At 35.3% G+C, this 21,584-nt stretch overlaps 1 protein-coding gene across 7 annotated transcripts in view; it reads right to left on the bottom strand.

Moving 5' to 3' along the window:
* Positions 1-21,584, bottom strand: part of ATRNL1 (attractin like 1) — a 1,361,117-nt gene that overhangs the window by 1,296,715 nt on the left and 42,818 nt on the right. For all 7 annotated transcript variants that reach the window (XM_072623397.1, XM_072623377.1, XM_072623406.1 and 4 more), the window contains exons 2-4: positions 13,865-13,948; positions 11,785-11,898; positions 2,830-2,958 (exon numbers count right to left, since the gene is read on the bottom strand). In XM_072623397.1, coding sequence (XP_072479498.1) covers positions 2,830-2,958; positions 11,785-11,898; positions 13,865-13,948 — 327 coding nt within the window. The remainder of the gene's footprint in view (positions 1-2,829; positions 2,959-11,784; positions 11,899-13,864; positions 13,949-21,584) is intronic.

The raw sequence follows: 21,584 nt of genomic DNA, 5'->3' as shown, positions 1-21,584 counted from the left end.
ATAAAAGATACTAAGGAAGAAATAGTCCCAAGTGCCCAGAGAAACGTAGGATCAGCAGTATCCAAGATGAACTGAGTATAAATTAGGAATGGGCTAAAGTCAATATGCAAACACAAGAGGATGGCTACCAAGACAAGGGAGCTTAGACTCTAGTAATTTATGTGTGAGGCTGTATAAATGGCAACTGTTCAAAAAAAAAAAAAAAACACAACAACTGAGTAGTAAATCCAAGAGGGAAGAAGAAAGGAAAAATAAACTGTGACTATGTATACACAATTCTCTGTGATCAGAAGTGGGAGTACATTGTGTACAGAACTGGCTCATCCCCATACCTTTTAGCTGGAGTTATGTTGATTTAATAAAGTACTTAGATAGGATTTTAAGTCACCCTTCAACCTAGGGAGCTGATATAAATAGCATCAGTATTGAAAGAACTATAAATAGATACATTCTTTTTGGAGTACAATCTGACAATATAGTGTATGTATGTAATTTTATTTAAAACTTTAAAAGGAAATTTTTTTAATTGGACCACTGATATAAATATTATTTTATACATATTATGCAAATATATAGAAAGGAATAATATATTTATCTTAATTGTAGAACAAAAGCAAATTTTATCTGTTTATTGAGGATAACAAAGATCATATAAAATTTTAACTCTGCATAAAGAAAATACACATAACCAAAATAAAAGCCATAGATTGCAAAGAGGGAAGCATGAATTGCTAGAAATGTATCTAATAAAAGTGTGATTTCCAAAAACACTGATGAAAAATAATGTTAAATAACTCATTTAATTTAACTTCATTTAATTTAAGCCAAGTGGCATAGTAAGTGCCCCTGGGCCTGGAGTCAAGAAGACTCAAGGTAAAATCTGGCATTAAGACATCAACTAACTGCTCAGGAACACCTGAGAATGGGAATAATAACAGTTCCAATCTTACCAGATTGTAGTGAGGATCAAGTGAGACAGCATTTGTAAAGGGCTTAGCACAGTGTCTGGCATGTAGCACATACTATAAAAAAAATGCTTGTTTCCTAAATCCCTTCTCCTCCCCTCAATGACCAAATGACATGAAGAAAATTTATGGAAAAAGAAATTATAAAGAATTATTTTTTTAATGTTAAAATTCTCTAATAATCAGAGAAATACAAATTTAAACAAATCTGACATGCCAAATTACACACATTAGGTATGGCAAAAGTGGTTAAAAGTATTCAAATTCAATACTGGCAGGGCTACAAGGAAAACAGCAGGAATTGTGAGTAGACAATCTCTTTGGAGTAAAATCTGGCAATGTACTTTACTGTAAGAATTACAAAACTGGCCATATCCTTTGTCCCAGTGATAAGCACTATATTTCGAAAGTGCAATTAAAAATGAAAAATATACTTACATGTACAAAAATATCTGTGGCCCTTCTATGTGCAACATCAAAAAGGTGAAAATAATCTTTATGTCTATGTGTTCAATGGAATGACCAAATTATGACATAACATACAAAACTATTATTGCTAAATTAAAAATAATAATATTGAAACATAAACATGGAAAACAAGTCATATAAATCAAAATAATAGCAACTAGAAAAGCACATATATTGACAACTAAATAAGTAAAACATTTTATATGTTTATACGTATGAACACAGTACAGAAATTGAAGGGAGCAGAATAAAATGCTTCATTAATGCCAGTCAATAAACATTTAATGGATGCCTACTCTGTGCTAGATGATATACTCTTGTGTAGAAAAACTTCTGATTATATGGCTTCATAGATTAAGATTTTCTCTTTATTTTTTTTTGCTGACACTGCTATAAGGTTTCCAACATTGAAGAAACATTTGAAATAAATTTTATTAAAATGAACTCCTATTATTAACATCTTATATGACTTAATTGGTCTGCTTCTGCTCAGGTGAGTAAAATTTGTTAAGTGTAAGAGAAGGATGAGGTCACATCATCAGAGTACAATAATGCTCTCATTTCTATACTAAATCATGATTAGAAACAATAGCTGGCCTGGATCAAGTTTATAACCATTCCTTGCTCAAGATTGTCCTGTGGTACTTTAACTATCTATTCTAAGCCCTCAGGATGGGACCTAAGACAAATGAAGAGGTTCCTTTCTAACCATCCCTGTAATACTTAATGACGTTTTCTGGCTACTGCTTTCATTGCCCAAGGCAGGCATGAAAGAAGCAGTCTTTTTCCACAGCGAGTTATTGGCACTCACTGTACAGTATTTCTTCTGTAGTCACACCCAGGAACCTTACCCTTTCCTCATACTTCTATACCTCTAAGAGCTTGTATTTTGTCAGTGGGGGCACTCCTTCCAAAAAAGGCAGATGTCAACCCCTCCTAAAGGTAAAATATATTCTTTGAGAGGTGCTGGAGCTGGGAAAATTCATCAAATTTCAGGCCACCTGATAATGAGCCTCTAGAATCTTGACTAAAGTTGCATTTTGAAAAGAGATACCCAGTTACCAGAAAGGTCATACTTGAAGTCTTTCTGGCTTGCTGGAATTCTATAGGACTCCTACTGCTGCTTTAAAAATCCATGTTGACATCTCTTCCATGATATCATTGAATAAGGATTCTTCAATGTTTAAAAATATTTATGCATTTTAAACAGTAACTAATCTACTGCTCTAGTAGCAAAGATCTGGCACAACATGGTTGGTCTTAGTCCTCTGTTGTAAATTACTTTAATCTTATCGTCTTAGACTAGGATATTGACATGTTATGGATACAATTATCCTCCAAAAATCAGTCTTCCTAAATGACAAGAATAAACCTGATTTTGAATGAAAATACTTACGAATAAAAAATGTTGAAGCCAGTTAGGTTATAAGCAGCATCACTAAAAAAGTGAAGCAGTGCATAGCCAGATGTAGTAACAACTTCAGGTATTGTTTCATTCCCCCGTACTTCAGGGACTATCAGACCACTAAAAAGGGAACAAACAAAAGTACCCATCATATTAATTATACATGTGATTTTTTTAACACATCCCTGAAAAATAAAAATTTGCAAACTAATTAAAGTCACCAGGCACAAGGAGGGTCAATACAGCATAGGCTTTGGGAATATTGCTCAGGCCAGCAACTACACATCATCTTAGCTCTTATGCCTTATCCCTTCTTGAACCACAACCACTACTACTCATCCATCAAAATGCAAATTTGCATAGCTACATGGCCCTCCCTCCCATGTAAAATTCAGTAACAGCCATCCTGCTGAAACCACAAGTTTTTACAATATTACTTCTGTTCCCAATTTCTATTAAGGACAGGATTTGCAGTAAGAACCTGATTAAAGGGTTTCAAGAACAGCGTGCTCATTCCCATGTGAGGAAGTATTTTAAACTTCTGAAGAGTTCTAATTATTAGAAATGTAAGTTCAGCCAAAATCTACCTTATACTAATTAATGGATTTTAGAGTTTCCATCTAGCTGCCCTCAAAGTACAAAGAATAAGTATAACCTGTATTACATATGACAGACTAAAGTATGTGAAAGTAGATACGACATTACTCCCTAAAACTTCTGTCTTCCCGGCTATGCTTCTGACTTTCCATGCTTCCAACAGGTACATCACCTCCACATACCTCTTCCATTGGAATGTGAGCTCTTTGAGGACAGAGTCTGCTTTTGTTTTTGCACTTTGTGTGTGTGTGCCTAGCATTTATCACAGCACTCAATACACAGTAAATGCTTAAAAGAATGTCATCGCCAAAACAGGCGGAACTAAGATGGGAGGATAGAAAGACACACATACACTAGCTCTTCCCCCACAGCTCATAAAATACCTGTAAAGAAGGACTCTCAACAAATTCTAGAGCAGCAGAAGCTGCAGAACAGTGGAGTGGAGGAGATTTCTAGCCCAGAGTGACCTGAAAGACGGACGGGAAAGGTCTGTCACACCAGACATGGAGCAGAGCCCAGTCCAGCCTTGGCTTCATGGCACCAGGAGTAGCAGATCTGAGCAGGCTTCAGGGACAGAATCTCCAGCAGCAGCGCAGATCCCTCAATTCACAGGTGCCAAAGGTCAGTGAGAGGGTTTTTTCTGCTGGCCAAGAAGAGACCAGGATGTCCCCATAACTCAGGACGCCTTGGGTGGCAGTAGCAGAGGCAGCAGCTGAAGGGGGCTCCGAAAGCAGGCAGCAGCCAATATCCATTGTTGAAGGCCTCATGGTAAAGCCCCTGAGGGAACTGAGCCCTGTGTGGCAGCCCTGCCTCCACCTGAGCAGCTGATCTTAATCTCACACTGAATAGAGGCCCTGCCCCTGCCTAAAGCCCCTGAGGGATTGGAGCAGCTCATCTGAATCTCAATCCCCAGTGCTGGCTTGGTGGAACTGGAGGCCAGGTGGTTGTGGAGAGGAAACTCAGAAGTCAAGTTTGGACTAGGAAAATGCCCAAAAAACGGGGAAAACATAAGACCATAGAAGATTAATTTCTTGGTGAACAGGTATCTCCTCCCATCCTTCCAGATGAGGAAGAAGAAGGCATACTGTCACAGAGAGTCAAAGCCCCTGCCTCCAGGGCCTCCAAAGAGAACTTAATCTGGGCTCAAGCAATAGAAGAGCTTGAAAAGCGAGTTAGCAGCTTACTAAAGGAGAACCAAAAAAATGCTGAGGAAAATAACACCTTCAAAAAGAGGCTAACTCAATTAGAAAAAGAGGTCCAAAAAGCCAATGAGGAGAAGGAGGCTTTAAAAAGCAGAATTAGACAAATGGAGGAGAAGGTTCAAAAGTTCACTGAACAAAATAATTCACTGAAAGAGAGAATTGAGTTCAGGGAAATGAATGACTATGAGATAAACCAAGCAGTTAAAAAACAAAACCAAAAGTTTGAAAAAGTAGAAGATAATGTGGAACATCTCATTGGAAAAACAACTGACCTGGAAAAGAGATCCAGGAGAAACAATTTAAAAATTATGGAACTACCGGAAAGCCATGATCAAAAAAAGAGCCTAGACATCATCTTCCATGAAATTATCAAAGAAAACTGCCCTGGTATTCTAGAACCAGAGGGCAAAATGAATATTGAAAGAATCCACCAATCACCTGAAAGAGACCCAAAGAGAGAAACTCCTAGGAATATTGTGGCCAAATTTCAGAGTTCCCAGATCAAGGAGAAAATATTGCAAGCAGCTAGAAAGAAACAATTCAAGTATTGTGGAAATACAATCAGGATAACACAGGATCTGGCAGCTTCAACATTAAGGGACTGAAGGGCTTTGAACAGGATATTCCAGAGGTCAAAGGAACTGGTAAAACAAAGAATCACCCACTCAGCAAAACTGAGTATAATACTTCAAGGGAATAAATGGTCATTCAATGATATAGAGGACTTTCAAGCATTCTTGTTAAAAAAACCAGAATTGAATAGAAAATTTGACTTTCAAACACAAGAATCAAGAGAAGCATGAAAAGGTAAACAGGAAAGAAAAATCATAAAAGACTTTCTAAAGCTGAACTGTTTACATTCCTACATGGAAAGAAAATATTTATAACTTTTGAATCTTTTCTCAGTATTTGGGTAGGTGGAGGGATTGTACATACATACATACATACATACATACATACACACACACACATACATAGACAGAGAGTACAGGCTGTATTGAATCAGAAGAGATAATATCCACACACAAAAAATAAAATAAAAATTAAGGAGAGAGGGAAGAAAACACTGGGAGGAAAAGGGGAGAAATGGAATGGGGCAGGCTATAACTCATAAAAGAGATAAGAAAAATCTTGTTCAATGGAGGAGAAAAGGGAGAAGGGGAGAGGGGAAAAGTGAAGCTACTTTCTCCACATATGGCTGAAGGAGGGAATAACATGCTCACTAAATTTGATACGAAAATCTATCTTACACTACAGGAAAGTAGGGGAGGAGGCAACAAGTGGGGTGAGGGGAATGATAGAAGGGAGGACAATTGGGAGAAGGGAGTAACTAGAAATAAACACTTTTGGGAAAGGACAAGGTCAAATGAGGGAATAAAAAAATAAAAAAAAATAAGGGGGATAGAGTAGAATAGAGGACAATATAGTTAGTATTACACAACATGATTATTATGGAAGTCTGTTGCAAAAAGACACATATTTAGTCTGTATTGAATTGCTTACCTTCTCAGTGGGGATGGGCAGGGAGGAAGGGAGGGAGAGAAGTTGGAATTCAAAGTATTAGTAACAAAGGTTGAGAATTTTTATTGCATATAACTGGGAAATAAATAAGGGGAATGGGGTATAGAAATTTATCTTGTCCTACAAGAAAAGAGAGAAGATGGGGATAAGGGAAGGGTGGGGTGTGATAGAAGGGAGGACACATTGAGGTAAGGGGTAATCAGAATGCAAGGTATTAGGAAGCGGGGGGAGGGGAGTGATGGAGAGAAAAATTGGACATGTTACAAGTGATGTAAAAGCAATTAGTATTAAAACAATTGACTGTTGTAATTGAATTAATTACTGAGAAAAAATCAAATATATCTTTAGTTTGGGGAAAAGAATTTTAGTCTAAATTTCCTAGAGGCAGGTAACCTTGGGTAAAATTTGGCATTGATGGAAAAGTTAAGATTTTAATGGTAAATTTGATTTCATGATTGCTATTTAATCAGGAACTAGAATATGTATAGAAAGACATGTAAGCCACTTAAGACTTGCCTCAAAAGATGTTCCTTAGTCAAAGTGAAACTATAACCATATTTGAAACCTGGTTATTGGAACTTGCTATTTTAAGATGCTAGGGGACTATTAAGTGACTGTTCTTCTGAGTCTAACTCCAGGTATGGAGAGCAAGAAGGGCGATCTGAGCCTCCAATCCATGATGCCAGTAAGCCTTAAGATGCTGGTATGAACTGAAAAAGGTGATCTCATGGGAAGGGTGGGAGAGCAGCTGTTCAGCCTGGGCTAAGGTAGGATTTTCCTGATTCAATTTCCCCACTGATACCTGGTAGACTTTAAGCCTGACTGAACGCGTTGACAATCTACTCCTAACTGGAACTGACATGAAGTTGGGGAGATATTGGTTCCCTGCAATGTCCCTATTCTTAGTAGCAATTTCCTATAGTCAAAAGGTTTGTAAGTTTAATACCAGATCTATTAAATTATAAATTGTTGGTAGGGGAACATCCGAAGTTAAGTCTAAAATTAAGCTATTAGGCTTAGGATTTTAGACCAACAACAATGTTAGGGTCCTTTAATTCTTAGTAACACTGTGGAGACAATTAGGTCAAGGGCTTGTGAAGTTAGCATACATAAATATTATTTGTGTCTCAGTTAATGTTTAAAAAACAAATTCTTTTGTGGTCTATATTGTAAATGCTTTAAAAAGAAGTATCACCTGACCGAAAGTTGGAATTGTTTTATGTGATATTAACTGTGTTAAAAATGAAAAATAAAATTAAAAAAGAAAAGAAAAGAAAACAGGTCAAAGGAATAAATACCATGCAAAATAAACTCCAGGAAGAGTAAAAAAAAAAATTAAAAAATTAAAATAAAGAATGTGCATTGCCTTGTCTCGGCCTTGGTAGGAGGGAAGTTCCTATGCTGAAGAAGACAGGTCAGGGGAAGGCACAGTAGGAGATCCGAGTAGAAAAGAGGAGGTTTGGAACAGTCCCTTTGTAAAGATTACCAGATAAATCAGGAAAGAATAAAAGGACTGTCCTCCATCATTGAAGGCCAAGTTGAGATTTTATTACTTTGATCTAGACTTTATGATTTCATTGATGTAAAAACTTCCTCTCTTAACTCAAGTTTTCACCTGCTCTTTTGGTAATGTATAGTTTAAAGAGGTCTTTTTTCTGGGGAAAGGGTCAAAGTGATTTTCCTCCTTCTCAGTAGTAGCTATAGAAGTTATATCACAGTGAAAGCTGGATTTTAGCTTTCTAGCTACATCTCCTATTTTGTTTTTCTTTCCCTGAGCATAGGTGACTAAAGAATAATCTTGACCTGGATGTTCCTAGTCTTGGAGACTATCAAAGGTTTGTGGCCATTGTGGGGGGAGGGTCCAGGTTGCTGGTAGTTCAGCAGGACGCTTTTCCTGTGAGTGCCTCTTATTTTATCATCATAGCATATACTACTGGGAAACTTGAAGAATACTGGTGTCAGGAACAAGGGAGGGAAAGCTATGAAAGGATGCAATTGAGGGCAGAAGAGGAAAAGATGAATTTTGCACAATATTTAGTTTCAGGTGAGAAGAATACATAAGCCACGCACTGAACATAACAAGAGACAGAAGAATAGCCAACTATTCTTGAAAGAAATATGAATTTATGTGAATAAAGTAGCTAAAATGTCTATACACATTGACCTAGAGATTCCATTACTAGGCATATATCAGAAAGAGGTCAATAAAAAAAGAAAGCCCCACATACACGAAAATATTTATAGGAGCACTTCTGTGGTAGCAAAGATGTGGAAACAAAGTAGATGCCCATCACCTGGGGAATGACTAAAGAAACTGTAGTACATGAATATAATTGAATATTACCATGCTATAAGAAATAATTAATACAATTCACATAGAGAAGCATGAGATTCATATGAGATGATGTAAAGTGAAGTAAAAAGAAACTAGAAAAGTTTACACAATGTCTATTAAAGTGGAACTAGAACAAACAACTCAAAAAACCCAAAATAACAGAAAGTGAATACTACAAAACTATAATGGTCAAGTTTGGCCCCAAAATCAAAATCTGAAAAGACAACTCCCCTATTTCTTTGCAGAAGTGGGACACCATCAAACTTCTGCAATATGGTGTGTAATTCTGCTGAACTTTTTCTTCCTTTTTAAAAAAATCTTTACTATTTGGAACAACTCTCTGGAAAGAGAGACCTAAAATATATAGTGGGAAAGGAAGGACCTGCAAAAAACGAAAACAAAAACAACAAAAGAATAAAATATGTTCTAAAATATGAGCCCAGTAAATCCTAGTCAACAGTTACTTTTATCAAAACTCAGAAGTCAAAATTAAAAATATATACTATACTTTGTATTCAAATAGTCTCCTAAGTATTACTTTCATTCTGCATATATACTAAGAGTTTTTCTATTAACAGATACTATTCTATATGGGAGAAGGCAAATCTTTTATGCCCTAATTTATAATTATGTTGGAATTTCATAATTACGAGTACTATCACTAATTAAAACTAACATTTATGTAGCACTTCTAGATTTAAAAGGTGCTTTATATGCATTATTAGCTCATTTGATCCTCCCAACTACCCTGTGAGTTAGGTGCTATTATTATTACTATTATTTCCATTTTATAGATAAGGAAACTGAAATTGTTATTTGTCTAGGGTCTCATTACTACTAAGTATCTGAAGCAGGATTTGAACTTAGGTCTCCCAGACTCCAAAGCCTAACTCTCGATCTCCTATGCAAAACTTATCTACGCCAACTATGTGTGTTACAGCAATAAGATACCTCAAGAGAGATAGCCTCAGTCCCTAAATGGAGAGAGAAGGTATAAAACATCACCTCTCTTCTGACCCTAATGTATAAAACCCAGAATCCTAAACCCAAGAGCAGCACATTCCACATCAGTCTACCATGTTCTGATTCCAGCACAGGTCCCACAGTGATCAACCAGGGAAGCAATCTCTGTGAAGATATAAGCTGACAACTTCATGTGAGAGGCCTGTCCTTACCTTCTTAGCAGCCACAACTCAGTATTCAGAAAATAAAATTCTTACTACCAAAGTTTTGGGGATTGTCAAACTCTTCAATGTTAGAAAGCTATAGTTTTATTAGTGAAAATAATACTAAAGAAGATGGATTATCATCTGCTTTGCCAATATATGGGATCTTTTCATCTAAAATATTTCCAACATATGAAGAGGACTGAACTGGGAGCACATTCAAAGCATAGATTCTGCCAGACTTGAAATTCGTAAAGCAAACCTACCTCAAAGGCAGTTAGATCTGGTTTCAAATCTTGTCTCTAACACATGTATCGGCAATGTGACCCTGGGAAAGTTAATTAACCTCATGGTACTGTAGGCCCAAGGTGTCAAACATGTCTCCCATGAGCCATATGTGGCCTACAACACTCCCTAGCATAGCCTGATCCAGGTTAAATTTTAATTGGGGAATATTTAACCAAATAAATACAATAAAACAGAAGATATTGATCATATCTAAAAACTAAGTGAATATGTGGTCCATGGGGTTCATCATGTATAGTTTAGTGGCTCCCAAATCTCTATTTTGGTATGACACCAATGCTCTAGGCAACTTTCAAAACTATAAATTTCAGAGGTGCCAATCTGCATTAAAAGATGGAGTTTCCTCCCTTAAGATTTCCCTATAACCATGAAATCACAATTCAATCCCATCCCTATCCCCAATGTTTAGCACAATGCTTTGTACATAGTAAGTACCTAATACATGCTTTTTCGTTCATCTATCATTAATAATGAAAGAATTGAAATTTCATCATTTCACTGAGAAATAGAATGTATAGAGCTCTTATCTTGTTAACTTTTCAGCTTGATTATATATCCCCTATTTTCCCTCAATATTTTTTCCCAAACAAGTGAATGCACTATAACTCCCATACTTGTACAAATCTGTTTCCAGGGATGTAAACAGTCTACTTCAACTTTTCAGATCACAATCTATCTCTCCATACCTCTTCATTTGGTGATGGAATTTTGTTCATTGCAATTCATGCAACAGGATACTCTGTACTCATTAAGTAAATTAATGGTACTACTGGCATGCAGAGATTGAAAGACCCCCACATACACCAAAATGTTCATAATGGCACATTTTTGGTAGCAAAAAACTAGAATTAAAGTGTTCATCTCACTGTGGTATGTGAATGTAATAGCTTACTACTGTACTAGAAGAAACAATAAATAAAGAAAATTCAAAGAAACATGAGAAAAGTTATAGAAACTAAATTAGACCAAAGTAAGCAGAAATAGAATGAGAAACATAATGACTATAATGACATAAATCAGAGATGTCAAACACACAGCATGACCCACCAGCAAGTATAGCCTTAGCCAGATTAAAATGTAAATGGAAAATATTTAACAAAATAAATAAAAATATAACAGAAAATAAGTAGTATCGATAATGTTGATATGAGGTATTTTAAGTAAATATGTGGGCTACAGGGATACACAGTTTAGTGGACCCATTTCTATTTGAATCTGATACCACTGGTGTAAACACCAATAACACTAGAAGATAATTAAAACCTTACAAATTTTAGTCACCAATCTCAGGCCCAGAGAATGAATGATCAAATATATTTCTTTCTTCCCAACAGAGGGGTGAGGAAAAACAAAATATTGCATATACTGGCAGGCACAGCCATCATATTAAGTGGTTTTCCTTAACTGTTTTTCTTTTTAACAGAGGAACATTCCGTGGAGGTAGTATATTGAGAAATGAGAGCAGTATAAAAAGTCAGACATCAACTTTTTAAATGTTACAAGTTCATTAATAAATGTATATCTTTCAATGCTTCAGTTCAGAGCCTGACATTCAGTATGAACTTAACAAATGTTTATTATTGATTGAAGATAATACAGTACTTCTATTTTCTCCCCCAGTGTTTCATGACTTCAGAATTATTGCTTATGCTATTAAATATAAAACTAAATTCTGTGGTGGAAACATAGAAATATATTTATTTTATCGAATTTAAATGTCAAGAATTATGTTTAATTATTTGGGGCATATGTTTGTATAAAGTTTTTGTAGCTTATGGTTCAATTTATAGAAACATGAAAGAGTAACATCATTACTCACCTAAGCACAGCTATTAAAGGTGCATATATGGAATCTCCATCATAAACATACATATGGTCCCAACTGCATTCTGTAGCAAAATGATTGAATCTTAATCTTAGGATTGCATTTGGACTGGAAAAAATTAAATTAGTTCAAGATTAATTGATCCAATAGATAAATACTGAAGTTAACAAAACTGCAACAATATCAAATATATAGTCATTGCCCCAAATGACTACATTCAGATCACATGCTATATCGTGAACAAATCTAATGATAACTGTTGGAATCATTTAATTCATGTGAAAATGAAATTTCCGAATAGTTTTTCATTACATAAGATAATTCTTTTCAAAACTAAAATTACTTTTATTCTTTACATTGTACATAATTAATTAATAGTTGTCTTTCTAAAGCTTCCCTTTCTTAAAACAATAGGAAAATAACAACCATTTTCTTAAAAGTTAAGAAGGCATGGCAGTGAATGCTTTTTATTGTTCACTGCCATGGATTTCAAAAACTAGCAAATGACTCCCCAAACTATTAAGTTAATAGAACATAAGCAAATATCTCTATTGATTTCTAAAGATTTCTAAAGTTACAATAAATAAATGTATTCAAAAATTTATGATGCTATAGATTTCTGTGGAACTGTTTTCATCAAAGAAATGTCACAAGGACTTGACAAATTTTAGTTCCATTATCCAATCTGAAATGCCATTTGATAAATTAATGAACTGAGGCACAGATACACTAAAAAAGAATTCACAAAAAAATAAGTAGCATCCCTTTTTAAAGACTCTATTAGAATAAATACAGAGGAAATTATTTCTTCTAGTACTTAACATTCCCAGAAGACAAAGTTCTAAAATATAAAAGGAAGACTCAAATAAATACACAAAAAGGGAAGTTAGAAATGTCCAGAGTCCATCTCTAACCTCTGACACCAAAAAACACCAAAAGGAGAAAACATTCTCCCCAAAAATTCCTCTTGATTTTGCTGCACCAGTGTCAGAGACAGAATGCTGAACTTTTTGTCATGGCAAAGAACTAGAAACAAGACAAATGCCCATATTGGGAAATAGCTGAACAAATGTGAATCTAATTGAATTTTATAGCAACATAAGAAATTATGAATATGACAAATTGAGAAGCATATGGAAAGGTTTATATAAACTGATTAAAAGTGAAAGAAGCAGAAATAAGAGAATAATTTTAATGATAATGAAAAAAGTAAAACAAATCTCTAAGGACCTAAAAACTTCAATAAAAGTAGCAACCAATTATGACTTCAAGAAACTAATGGTAAATCATATTTTATACTGCTTGGTAGAAAGATAATAGATTAGATGCACATAACTTGACCTGCATTCTAAGGGCCTATATCTTGATTTATTTTTTGAAACTATACATGTTTGTTATAAGAGAGATCTTTTATTTGGGGGAATCCAGGATGGTGGACAACGATATGTAAGAAAAAAATAATCATCAATAAAATAGTTCTAAAGTTTTTTTTAACTAGCACTTTTGAAAAATGTCTATTTTCCAAAAACATTGTTCTGCTTCTGTAAAGATCAATAAATAAATGGGACTACAGAAATCACTATTTAGTAAGTACATAGAATTATTTAACTGTAACTATAACTGATTATTTGTATTGATTACATAATATTAAGTTTATAATAAATATTTAATAAAAACATCTTAAAAGAATAAAAATGAAATGCTCAACTGAATAGAGCAGTGATTTAATCCAGAATGACATTTTGTATGCTTTAACTTTTTAATCCATAAAGTACCACAATAACATCTTTTAAACAATTCATATTCAAAATACAGAAGAACATGTAGAAAAAATTTTACTGCAACACATGAATTTCCCCTTTACCATTAAAAACCAGGTGCATTAATGGCAGCATACTAAAGGAAAGAATATCATATATTACATTGCTAAAGACTAGAATTGTCAGGATTTGAATCAGAATCAGATATTTTATTTGTGCAGTTTTTATTCTATGACATTTTAATGCTGACCTGTCCACTTACTTTTCATTTATCATTCAATAATACAAGTCTACAACTCAGAACGCATACTTACTAGCCTTCAATTAGCCATGTGCATTTAGTTTTATATTTGTAGTTAATCGGTCCATCAGTTAAATATCCAGCGGGCTCTGTTAACCTAGAAGAGAAAATAAAATCATAAAACTATAAAGGTGTTTTGAGTAGATATTGTAGCATAATACAAAAAATTATGACAATCAATAATAAAAAAGTAAATATTCATTAACAGAATCTGAAGGCAGGAACTGCTCCATTTTTGTCTTTGTGTCCCCGATACACAGTAACTAGCCTACAGTAGGTACACTGGTCTAGTTATTGTTTTTTGATTTTATCTGTTATTTGTGAAAGGAAGTGTGGCATAGTGAATAACAAGTCCTGAAAACTTGGATTCAAATCCTTCCTCTGACACATGGTAGCTGGTAGACCCTGGACAAGTCACTTTACCTTTTCATACCCTAGGTAATTACATCTATAAATGAATTACTTAACTGCATCAGTAGAGGGATCTACCATACCAGGATGTCCCCCACATCAATTAAATAATAATTCCAGATCAAAAACACACAAAAATTCAGCAACCATCCTGATCATAAGAATCATTCATCTGTCATAATTCTTCTTTCACCAGTGTTTCCAATACAAATTTTTACCAATTTCTAATATAAATGTGGTGATAAATTAAAGACAAATAGCATCATTATTCTTTGATTTCTCTTTTAAACTTCTTTCCATTAAGGTCATTATGTTAAGTATTATCAATTCTACATTTCTCAGAATTTAAGAATATGATGTTCCATCCTTTATAAGAAAAATACCATTTAATAAGTATACCATTTAATCTATGTATCATCTTCTTAAATATCATTATTTAAAAACAAAGTGAGGTTGTAGTACAAAGAGCCCCAAACTTGGAGGCAGTCAATAAACATCTATTAAGCAACTATTATGTGTCAGATACTGTGCTAAGGTTTAGACATACAAAGAAAGGTTTAAAAAAAGTCTGCCTTCCAGGAACTCACAAGAGATCTGGCCCTTGTGAGTTATCCAAACAATACAGATCTCAAGGTAAATGTGAAATTTCCTAAATATCTATTCGGCAGTCCATCTATGCATCTCTACTTTCCTCAAGGAAGATAATGAATATAATAGGCTATTTAATACGATTTATGCATTTCATACTGGTTAATGTGTGCCCTTGAGTTCTTTTGTGTCTTAAACAATTTCTGTGATGGAGGAAACAAACAGCTCTTTATACCTGATTTCCATAGTATAAATTGGATACTTTTCTTTTTCTTTTTCAGAAAGGAGCCTATTACCAAAATCTTAAGGAGATCCTAAACATATGGCATAACTCCAGCTATGCTTCAGAGATTTCCCTGAAATTTTTCTCTGCAGTGGGTCAGAGCGATAATAAACCTGACCTCCTCAGAATTAAACCAGCCTCTTTTAATGCAGCATTTTGAGAAAGGAAGCTTGCTGGGTTATTCATGAAACCAAGCTGTATCTTGTCCATGTCCTACGTATAAACCTCATGAATGCCATGAGTGGAGAGGCTAGGGGAAGATAGGAGCTGGGGAGAAGAGAAGATCATGTTGTACCTTTTATTTAACTTTATTAAAGCAAGCTGTGGGTCATGTCTCTTCAAAAGTAGCCTTTTTCTTGATCAACTGCTGTAAGAGACTAGGGTGGGGGCTATGTTGTTGCCAGATCCCAAACTCTTCTATCAAATGCTAGGACTCCTGATTGACCAAGCATGGTTTAAAGTCCAAAAGTTTGTCCTTTACTAGTAGAGCAATGTCCTGCTTGGACCCATGATAAAATATGCATAGAAGCTTCAAGTTTCAACAGGTCCCTGAATGCTAACAGAATGTTGTGTCTCCATGACTGCTAAAAAAGGGTCTTCATTCAAGAGTCTCTATAATCTCCTCAAAATTTGAGCCCACAAGCATGTCATAAATACAACGGGGAAAATTAATCTTAGATCTCACTGAGTTGCTAAATTGAGACAGAGAGCAGAGATATTAATATTCCACAAAAGCAAAAGAATAAAAGCAAGCTGCCTCCCTTGCAGAGTAAAGGCAAATTGTGCTACATGATTAGCTTAAATAGATATTATAAAAAAAGAATTAAGTCAGTGGTCAATGTTTAAGTTTTTGCTCAATAAACTCTAGCAGAGGTAAAACTGGAAAATAGTGTGGCAGAAATGGGGCATAGACCAATGCCTAAAAGTCCAAATAAGTACACGATCTAGGTATAAAGGCTGATACTATAAACAAACTAGAGGGTCAAGGAATAGTTTATTCACCAGATTTACAGAGAATGGAGGAATCTGTGACCAAACAAGAGATAGAGAACATTATGAAATGCAATAACTTTGATTACACTAAATTGAAAAGTTTTTACACAAACAAAGCCAATGCAATCAAGATTAGGAGGGAAGAGGAAAACCGGGAATTTTTTCCAACTAGTTTCTCTGATAAATGCCTCATTTCTAAAATATATAGAGAACTGAGTCAAATTTACAAGAATGCAAGCCATTTCCCAGCTGATAAATGACCAAAAGATATGAACAGGCAGTTTTCAAAGGAAGAAATTAAAGCTATCTATAGTCATATGAAAAAATGCTCTGATTCACTATTGATTAGAGAGATGCAAATCAAAACAGCTCTGAGATACCACAACACACCTATCAGATTGGCTAACATGACAAAAGAGGAAGATGATAAATATTGAAGAAAATGTGGGAAAGTTGGAACACTAATTCATTGTTGGTGGGGCTGTGAGCTGATCCAACCATTCTGGAGATCAATTTGGAACTGTTCCCAAACGGCTATCCAGTTGACCCAGCAATACCACTTCTAGGGCTGTATCCCAAAGAGATCATAAAAATGGGAAAGGGACCCACATGTACAAAAATATTTATAGCAACTCCTTTTGTGGTGGCCAAGAACTGGAAATTGAGGGGATGGCCATCAATTAGGGAATGGCTGAACAAGTTGTGGTATATGAATGTAATGTAATACTATTGTGCTATAAGAAAATGATGAACAAGACAACTTCAGAGAGGCCTGGAAGGACTTATATGAACTGATGCTGAGTGAAATAAGCAGAACCAGAACACTGTACACAGTAACAGCCACAGTGTATGAGGATTGTTTCTGATAGACTTAGCCCTTCACAGCTATGCAAGGACCTATTCCAAAGGATTCTTGAGGGAAAATGCCATCCACATCCACAGAAAGAACTATGGAATCAGAACACAAAATGAAACAGACTATTTTCTCTTGTGTTATGTTTTGTTTTGGTTTGGTTTTTCTCATGGTTTCTCCCATTCATTTTAATTCTTCTATGCAATATGACTAATGCGAAAATGTGTTTAATAGGAATGTATGCGTAGAACCCATATGAGACTGCATGATGTCTTGGGAAGGGAGGGGGGAGGAAGAGGGTAAAATCTGGAACTTATGGAAGTGAATACTGAAAACTGAAAACAAATAAATTAATAAATCTGTGGAAAAAAGAAAACTGAAAACAAATAAATTAATAAATTTGGGGAAAAAAACTCTAGTAGAGTGACCAGATAAGAGATCAGTATGTTAAGAGGGGAGAGTACCCTATTAAAGACCATAGGTATAAGTCATATACCATCAGATTCCTGGCCACACTTTAAAGCCTCAGTAACCTCCTTTACTCATGATTCTTATAAGCTTTTGTTGTCTCAGTTATTTCTGCCAACCTACAAGGTAGATGGCAATGCTTCATATTTGTAATTTTGGATGGCAATGACAATTCAAAAGGAACCCATAAGAAACAGCCCACCATACCAGACTATCAGAAATGAAAGCACATGAAACTCGAAAAAGTCAATTAAGTCAAGCCCTATTATAAATTCAGGAATAAAACAACAGGATACACCAACTATGAGAAAGAAACTACTGCTAGTTTCAAGTAAATAAGTTTACACTTAATAGTATAACTGATGCCCACATCCTCCTACAGAGAAGGTAATGTAAACAAAGAAGCTAAGGTTTCCACAGATAAGAGACATCTCCAATTCAGTGCCTTATAGGATGGAAAACATAGTGTACATTCTCACCAAACTAATTTGAATTTGGACAAGGACACATATCCTGAGTCAGGCAGTAAGGACTACCTTTTAGTCTCTAGTTTTCTGGGTCCCCTGATTAAACTACCATTTTAAGTTTGCAGAATAAGAGAGAGAAAATTATATTGGTCTAAGGAAGGGCAGACCTTTGCCTAGCCTCTCCTTTCTTGTCCTTCCCATCTTGCTCCAAGAAATTTTTAAAAAATTTTAGTTAACTAGCCATCAATTTTGGCTTTAGGAATATTTGTGTAGATGCAGAGGTTTCCAAAGTGGGTGATACCCCCTAGTGGTGCTAAAATGATGAGGGGCAGCAGTAGCCTCAGATGCAATTGGGGAGCATTAAATAAAAATAAGGGGATGCTGGAAGCACAAGGAAAGAAGAGAAAAGAAGAAAATTTCAAAAAATCATTTATACATCTTTCATCTATTGTGTAACAGAGTTAAAGTCATAGTGATTATATCACTTTCCAAATAAACACACAAAATGCAAGTTATAACCAACCAGTAGTCAAATCTACTGACAGTTTAACAAATAAGTATTGGCAGGCAAGTATGTCACATTGTCAGGAAGTCCAGTATGCATCAGCAAGAATATGTGTATGTGTGTGATGGTTTGTTTACAGCACAATACCATGTGGTTACATGACACAGTACTGTTATCAAAATTTCAATGCAGGAAAAAATCCACAAATTTACAATGAATTATTAAATTTAAGATGTGTCATTTTTTTGAAATGACACAATTTTTTTTAAAAAATTAAAGGGTTAAAGAAAGTAGATTTTGGGGGGCTGAGTAATTTTTTTAAATGGGGGAAGTAGGTCAAATAAATTTGGGAACCTCTGATGCAAAAGATGGAGAAAAATAATGCAATTCCTTCCTCTTAAACCCAGTGGTTTTTAGCAACATCTCTATATTCTTCCTCCAACAGTCTGTTCCCTCTGGCTACCAGAGGCTCTCAAAGATTGCTATGATGTGCAGGTCAACAACTTATGTGGCCTATAACTAGCAAATCCATTTCTACTGTAGACAGCAACAATCTGTTTTAGTAAGAAAGGGCAAGGCAGACTGTCTTCATATAGTCTGCATGTTTAAAATACACTTTATATGGATCATCCAGGGTGCCTTAAGAGAATGGAAAAGAGGGATTAAAGGGAGGAATATAAGAGAAGTAACATAATTGATAAAACTTTCCAACCCCTTGAGTTTTATCAATTCCTTCATATATTCAAAGTAGATCAATTTCCTCAAATTGCTCTTTACATTGTAAATCCACTGGAAAACCTTTCAACCAAGCCCTTCATTAATGCATTCACAATGAGTGATGTGTCTAGTTAATGAGTCTAGAATAGCAATACATGAGGGCTAAGAATCATGGATCCTCCTTACAGAAGCATATACTCAAGGTCTCCTTTGTTTTGAACTTTCATTGACATTGCTTATACTCTGCTTCCTCCACATAGGATACTTTCATAACTGGTAAACCAAAGAATTTTTCTTGAACCATAGGCCAAAGTGGTTTCCAAAGAAATCATCAGACTCTTGAGGGAAAGACATAGTATTGTCTTCCTAAATATAACTCCACTGGAGCTTTGGGTCCCAATCCATATTGATTAATGCCCCAAACCTTACCTCAGAAACTTGGCAATGCTGTATTCTGACCTTCAATTCAGGACTGTAAGCCTTATAGCTTGAAAAAGAATTTGAATTTCTGGCCTCTCAATACTTAGTTTTCACGGATCTAGTAGAGATGTCAAAGTACAGGCTGGGACACAGCTGACTTCTCCCAACATTTCCCTCCAAAAAAATTTTAAATTATACCTCAAATCAGGTCAGAAAGAGTGATTTTTACAGCCAAGGAGGTCAACAGGAGAATTCTGTAACACCAAGGTAGACACAGGCCAAGAGCATGGCAAGAGAACCAGCAGTGGGCCTTGGAGTAGCAGTGGCAGCAGTTTTAGGAACTCTCAGCCCAGAGACAGTAAGGGGGTCAGATAACTGCTCAGAAAGATTATGGAGGACTCTTTGTACTGGAGCTGATTCACAACTCTGTTGCCCATAAGCAGTTCTGAGTCACGGTTTCAGGGCAGAGAGGAGCACTGGTGGTCAGGCACAAAGGAGCACGGGCCTCAATGACAGATCCAGGATTGAGAGGGGCACAAGCATGGGAGCAGAAGCTCTTCCTGAGTAAAAATCAGAGCACAGAGCAGGAGAGCAGTGACCTCTCCCAGAATAACATCTCTCCCAAGATAATATCACCTTAGAACCACTGAAAACTTCCAAACTCCCAAAACTAGCTCTGAAAACAGCAGTACAAAAAAGCCTGAAGCTCAAGATAGTGCCTCCCCACCCCAGATGAACAGAGATTAACTTTAACATGAAGCTCAAAGTAAAGAAATGGGCTAAGAAAATGAGCAAACAAGAATTACAACCAAAACAGAACTTGCCCATAAAAAAAAAAACCTGTTATGGTGGTAAGGAAGTCTAAGACATAAACTTAGAAGACAAAAATATGAAAGGAGCTACAAGCAAAGCCTCAAAGAAAAATGTTAATTGGTCCCAAGACCAGTAAGAAATCTTGGAAGAGTTAATGAAGGAGATGAGTGGTAGAAAGTTGGGGAGGCAGAAAATTGGGAAAAGAAATGAGTGATATAAGAAAATTATGAAAAGAGAATTAACAGTTGGCTAAAAGAAGCACAAAAGACACTGTAGAAAATAACACCTTAAAAAACAAAACTGACCTAAGGACAAAAGTGGCACAAATACACTGAAAAAAAGAAGTCCTTTAAAAGCAGAATAGACCAAATGGAAAAGGAGGCACAAAAATTCACTGAAGAAAATAATTCCTTAAAAATTAGAATTGGGCAAGTAGAAGCTAATGAATCCATGAGATTTCAATAAACAATAAAACAAAGTCAAAAGAATGAACAGAAGATGTGAAATATCTCATTGTAAAAAATGACATAGAAAATAAATCAAGGAGAGATAATTTAAAAACTATTGGACTATCAGAAAGCAAGGATCCAAAAAAAAAAAACCTAGACATCATATTTCAAGCTGTAAAGGAGAACTGCCCCCATATCCTAGATCCAGAGGGTAAAATATACTAATCAGCTCCTGAAAGAGATTTCAAAATTAAAACTCCCAGGAATATAGACAAATTCCAAAGCTCCCAAGTCAAGTAGAAAACATTGCAAGGAGCCAGAAAGAAACTATACCATGGAGCCACAATTACAATCATGATCACACAAGATTTAACAGCTTTCACGTTAAAGAAGCAGAGGGCTTAGAATATGATATTTTAAAAGGCAAAGGATCTAGGATTACAATCAAGAATAACCCACCCCAAAAAAATGAGTAATTCTTTCAGATGAAAAAAAAAAAAAGGATATTTAATGAAGCAGAGGATGTCCACGCATTCCTGATAAAAAGACCAGAGCTAAGAAGAAAATTTAACATTCAAACAGAAGACTCAAGAGAAGCATGAAAAGGTAAATATGAAAGAGTAATCATATGGAACTCAATAAAGTTAAAATGTTTACATTCCTATATGTGGAGATGATAAATGTACCTTCTAAGAATTTTATCACTATTAGGGCAGTTAGAAGGAATCTATATAGATACAGTGTGTGGGTTTGAATCAATTATACT

The sequence above is a fragment of the Notamacropus eugenii genome, chromosome 1 (assembly GCF_028372415.1).
Source record: "Notamacropus eugenii isolate mMacEug1 chromosome 1, mMacEug1.pri_v2, whole genome shotgun sequence".
Classification (NCBI taxonomy): Eukaryota; Metazoa; Chordata; class Mammalia; order Diprotodontia; family Macropodidae; genus Notamacropus; species Notamacropus eugenii.
The sequence above is the reverse complement of the archived record's forward strand: the minus strand, read 5'-3'. Positions and strand labels throughout refer to the sequence as shown.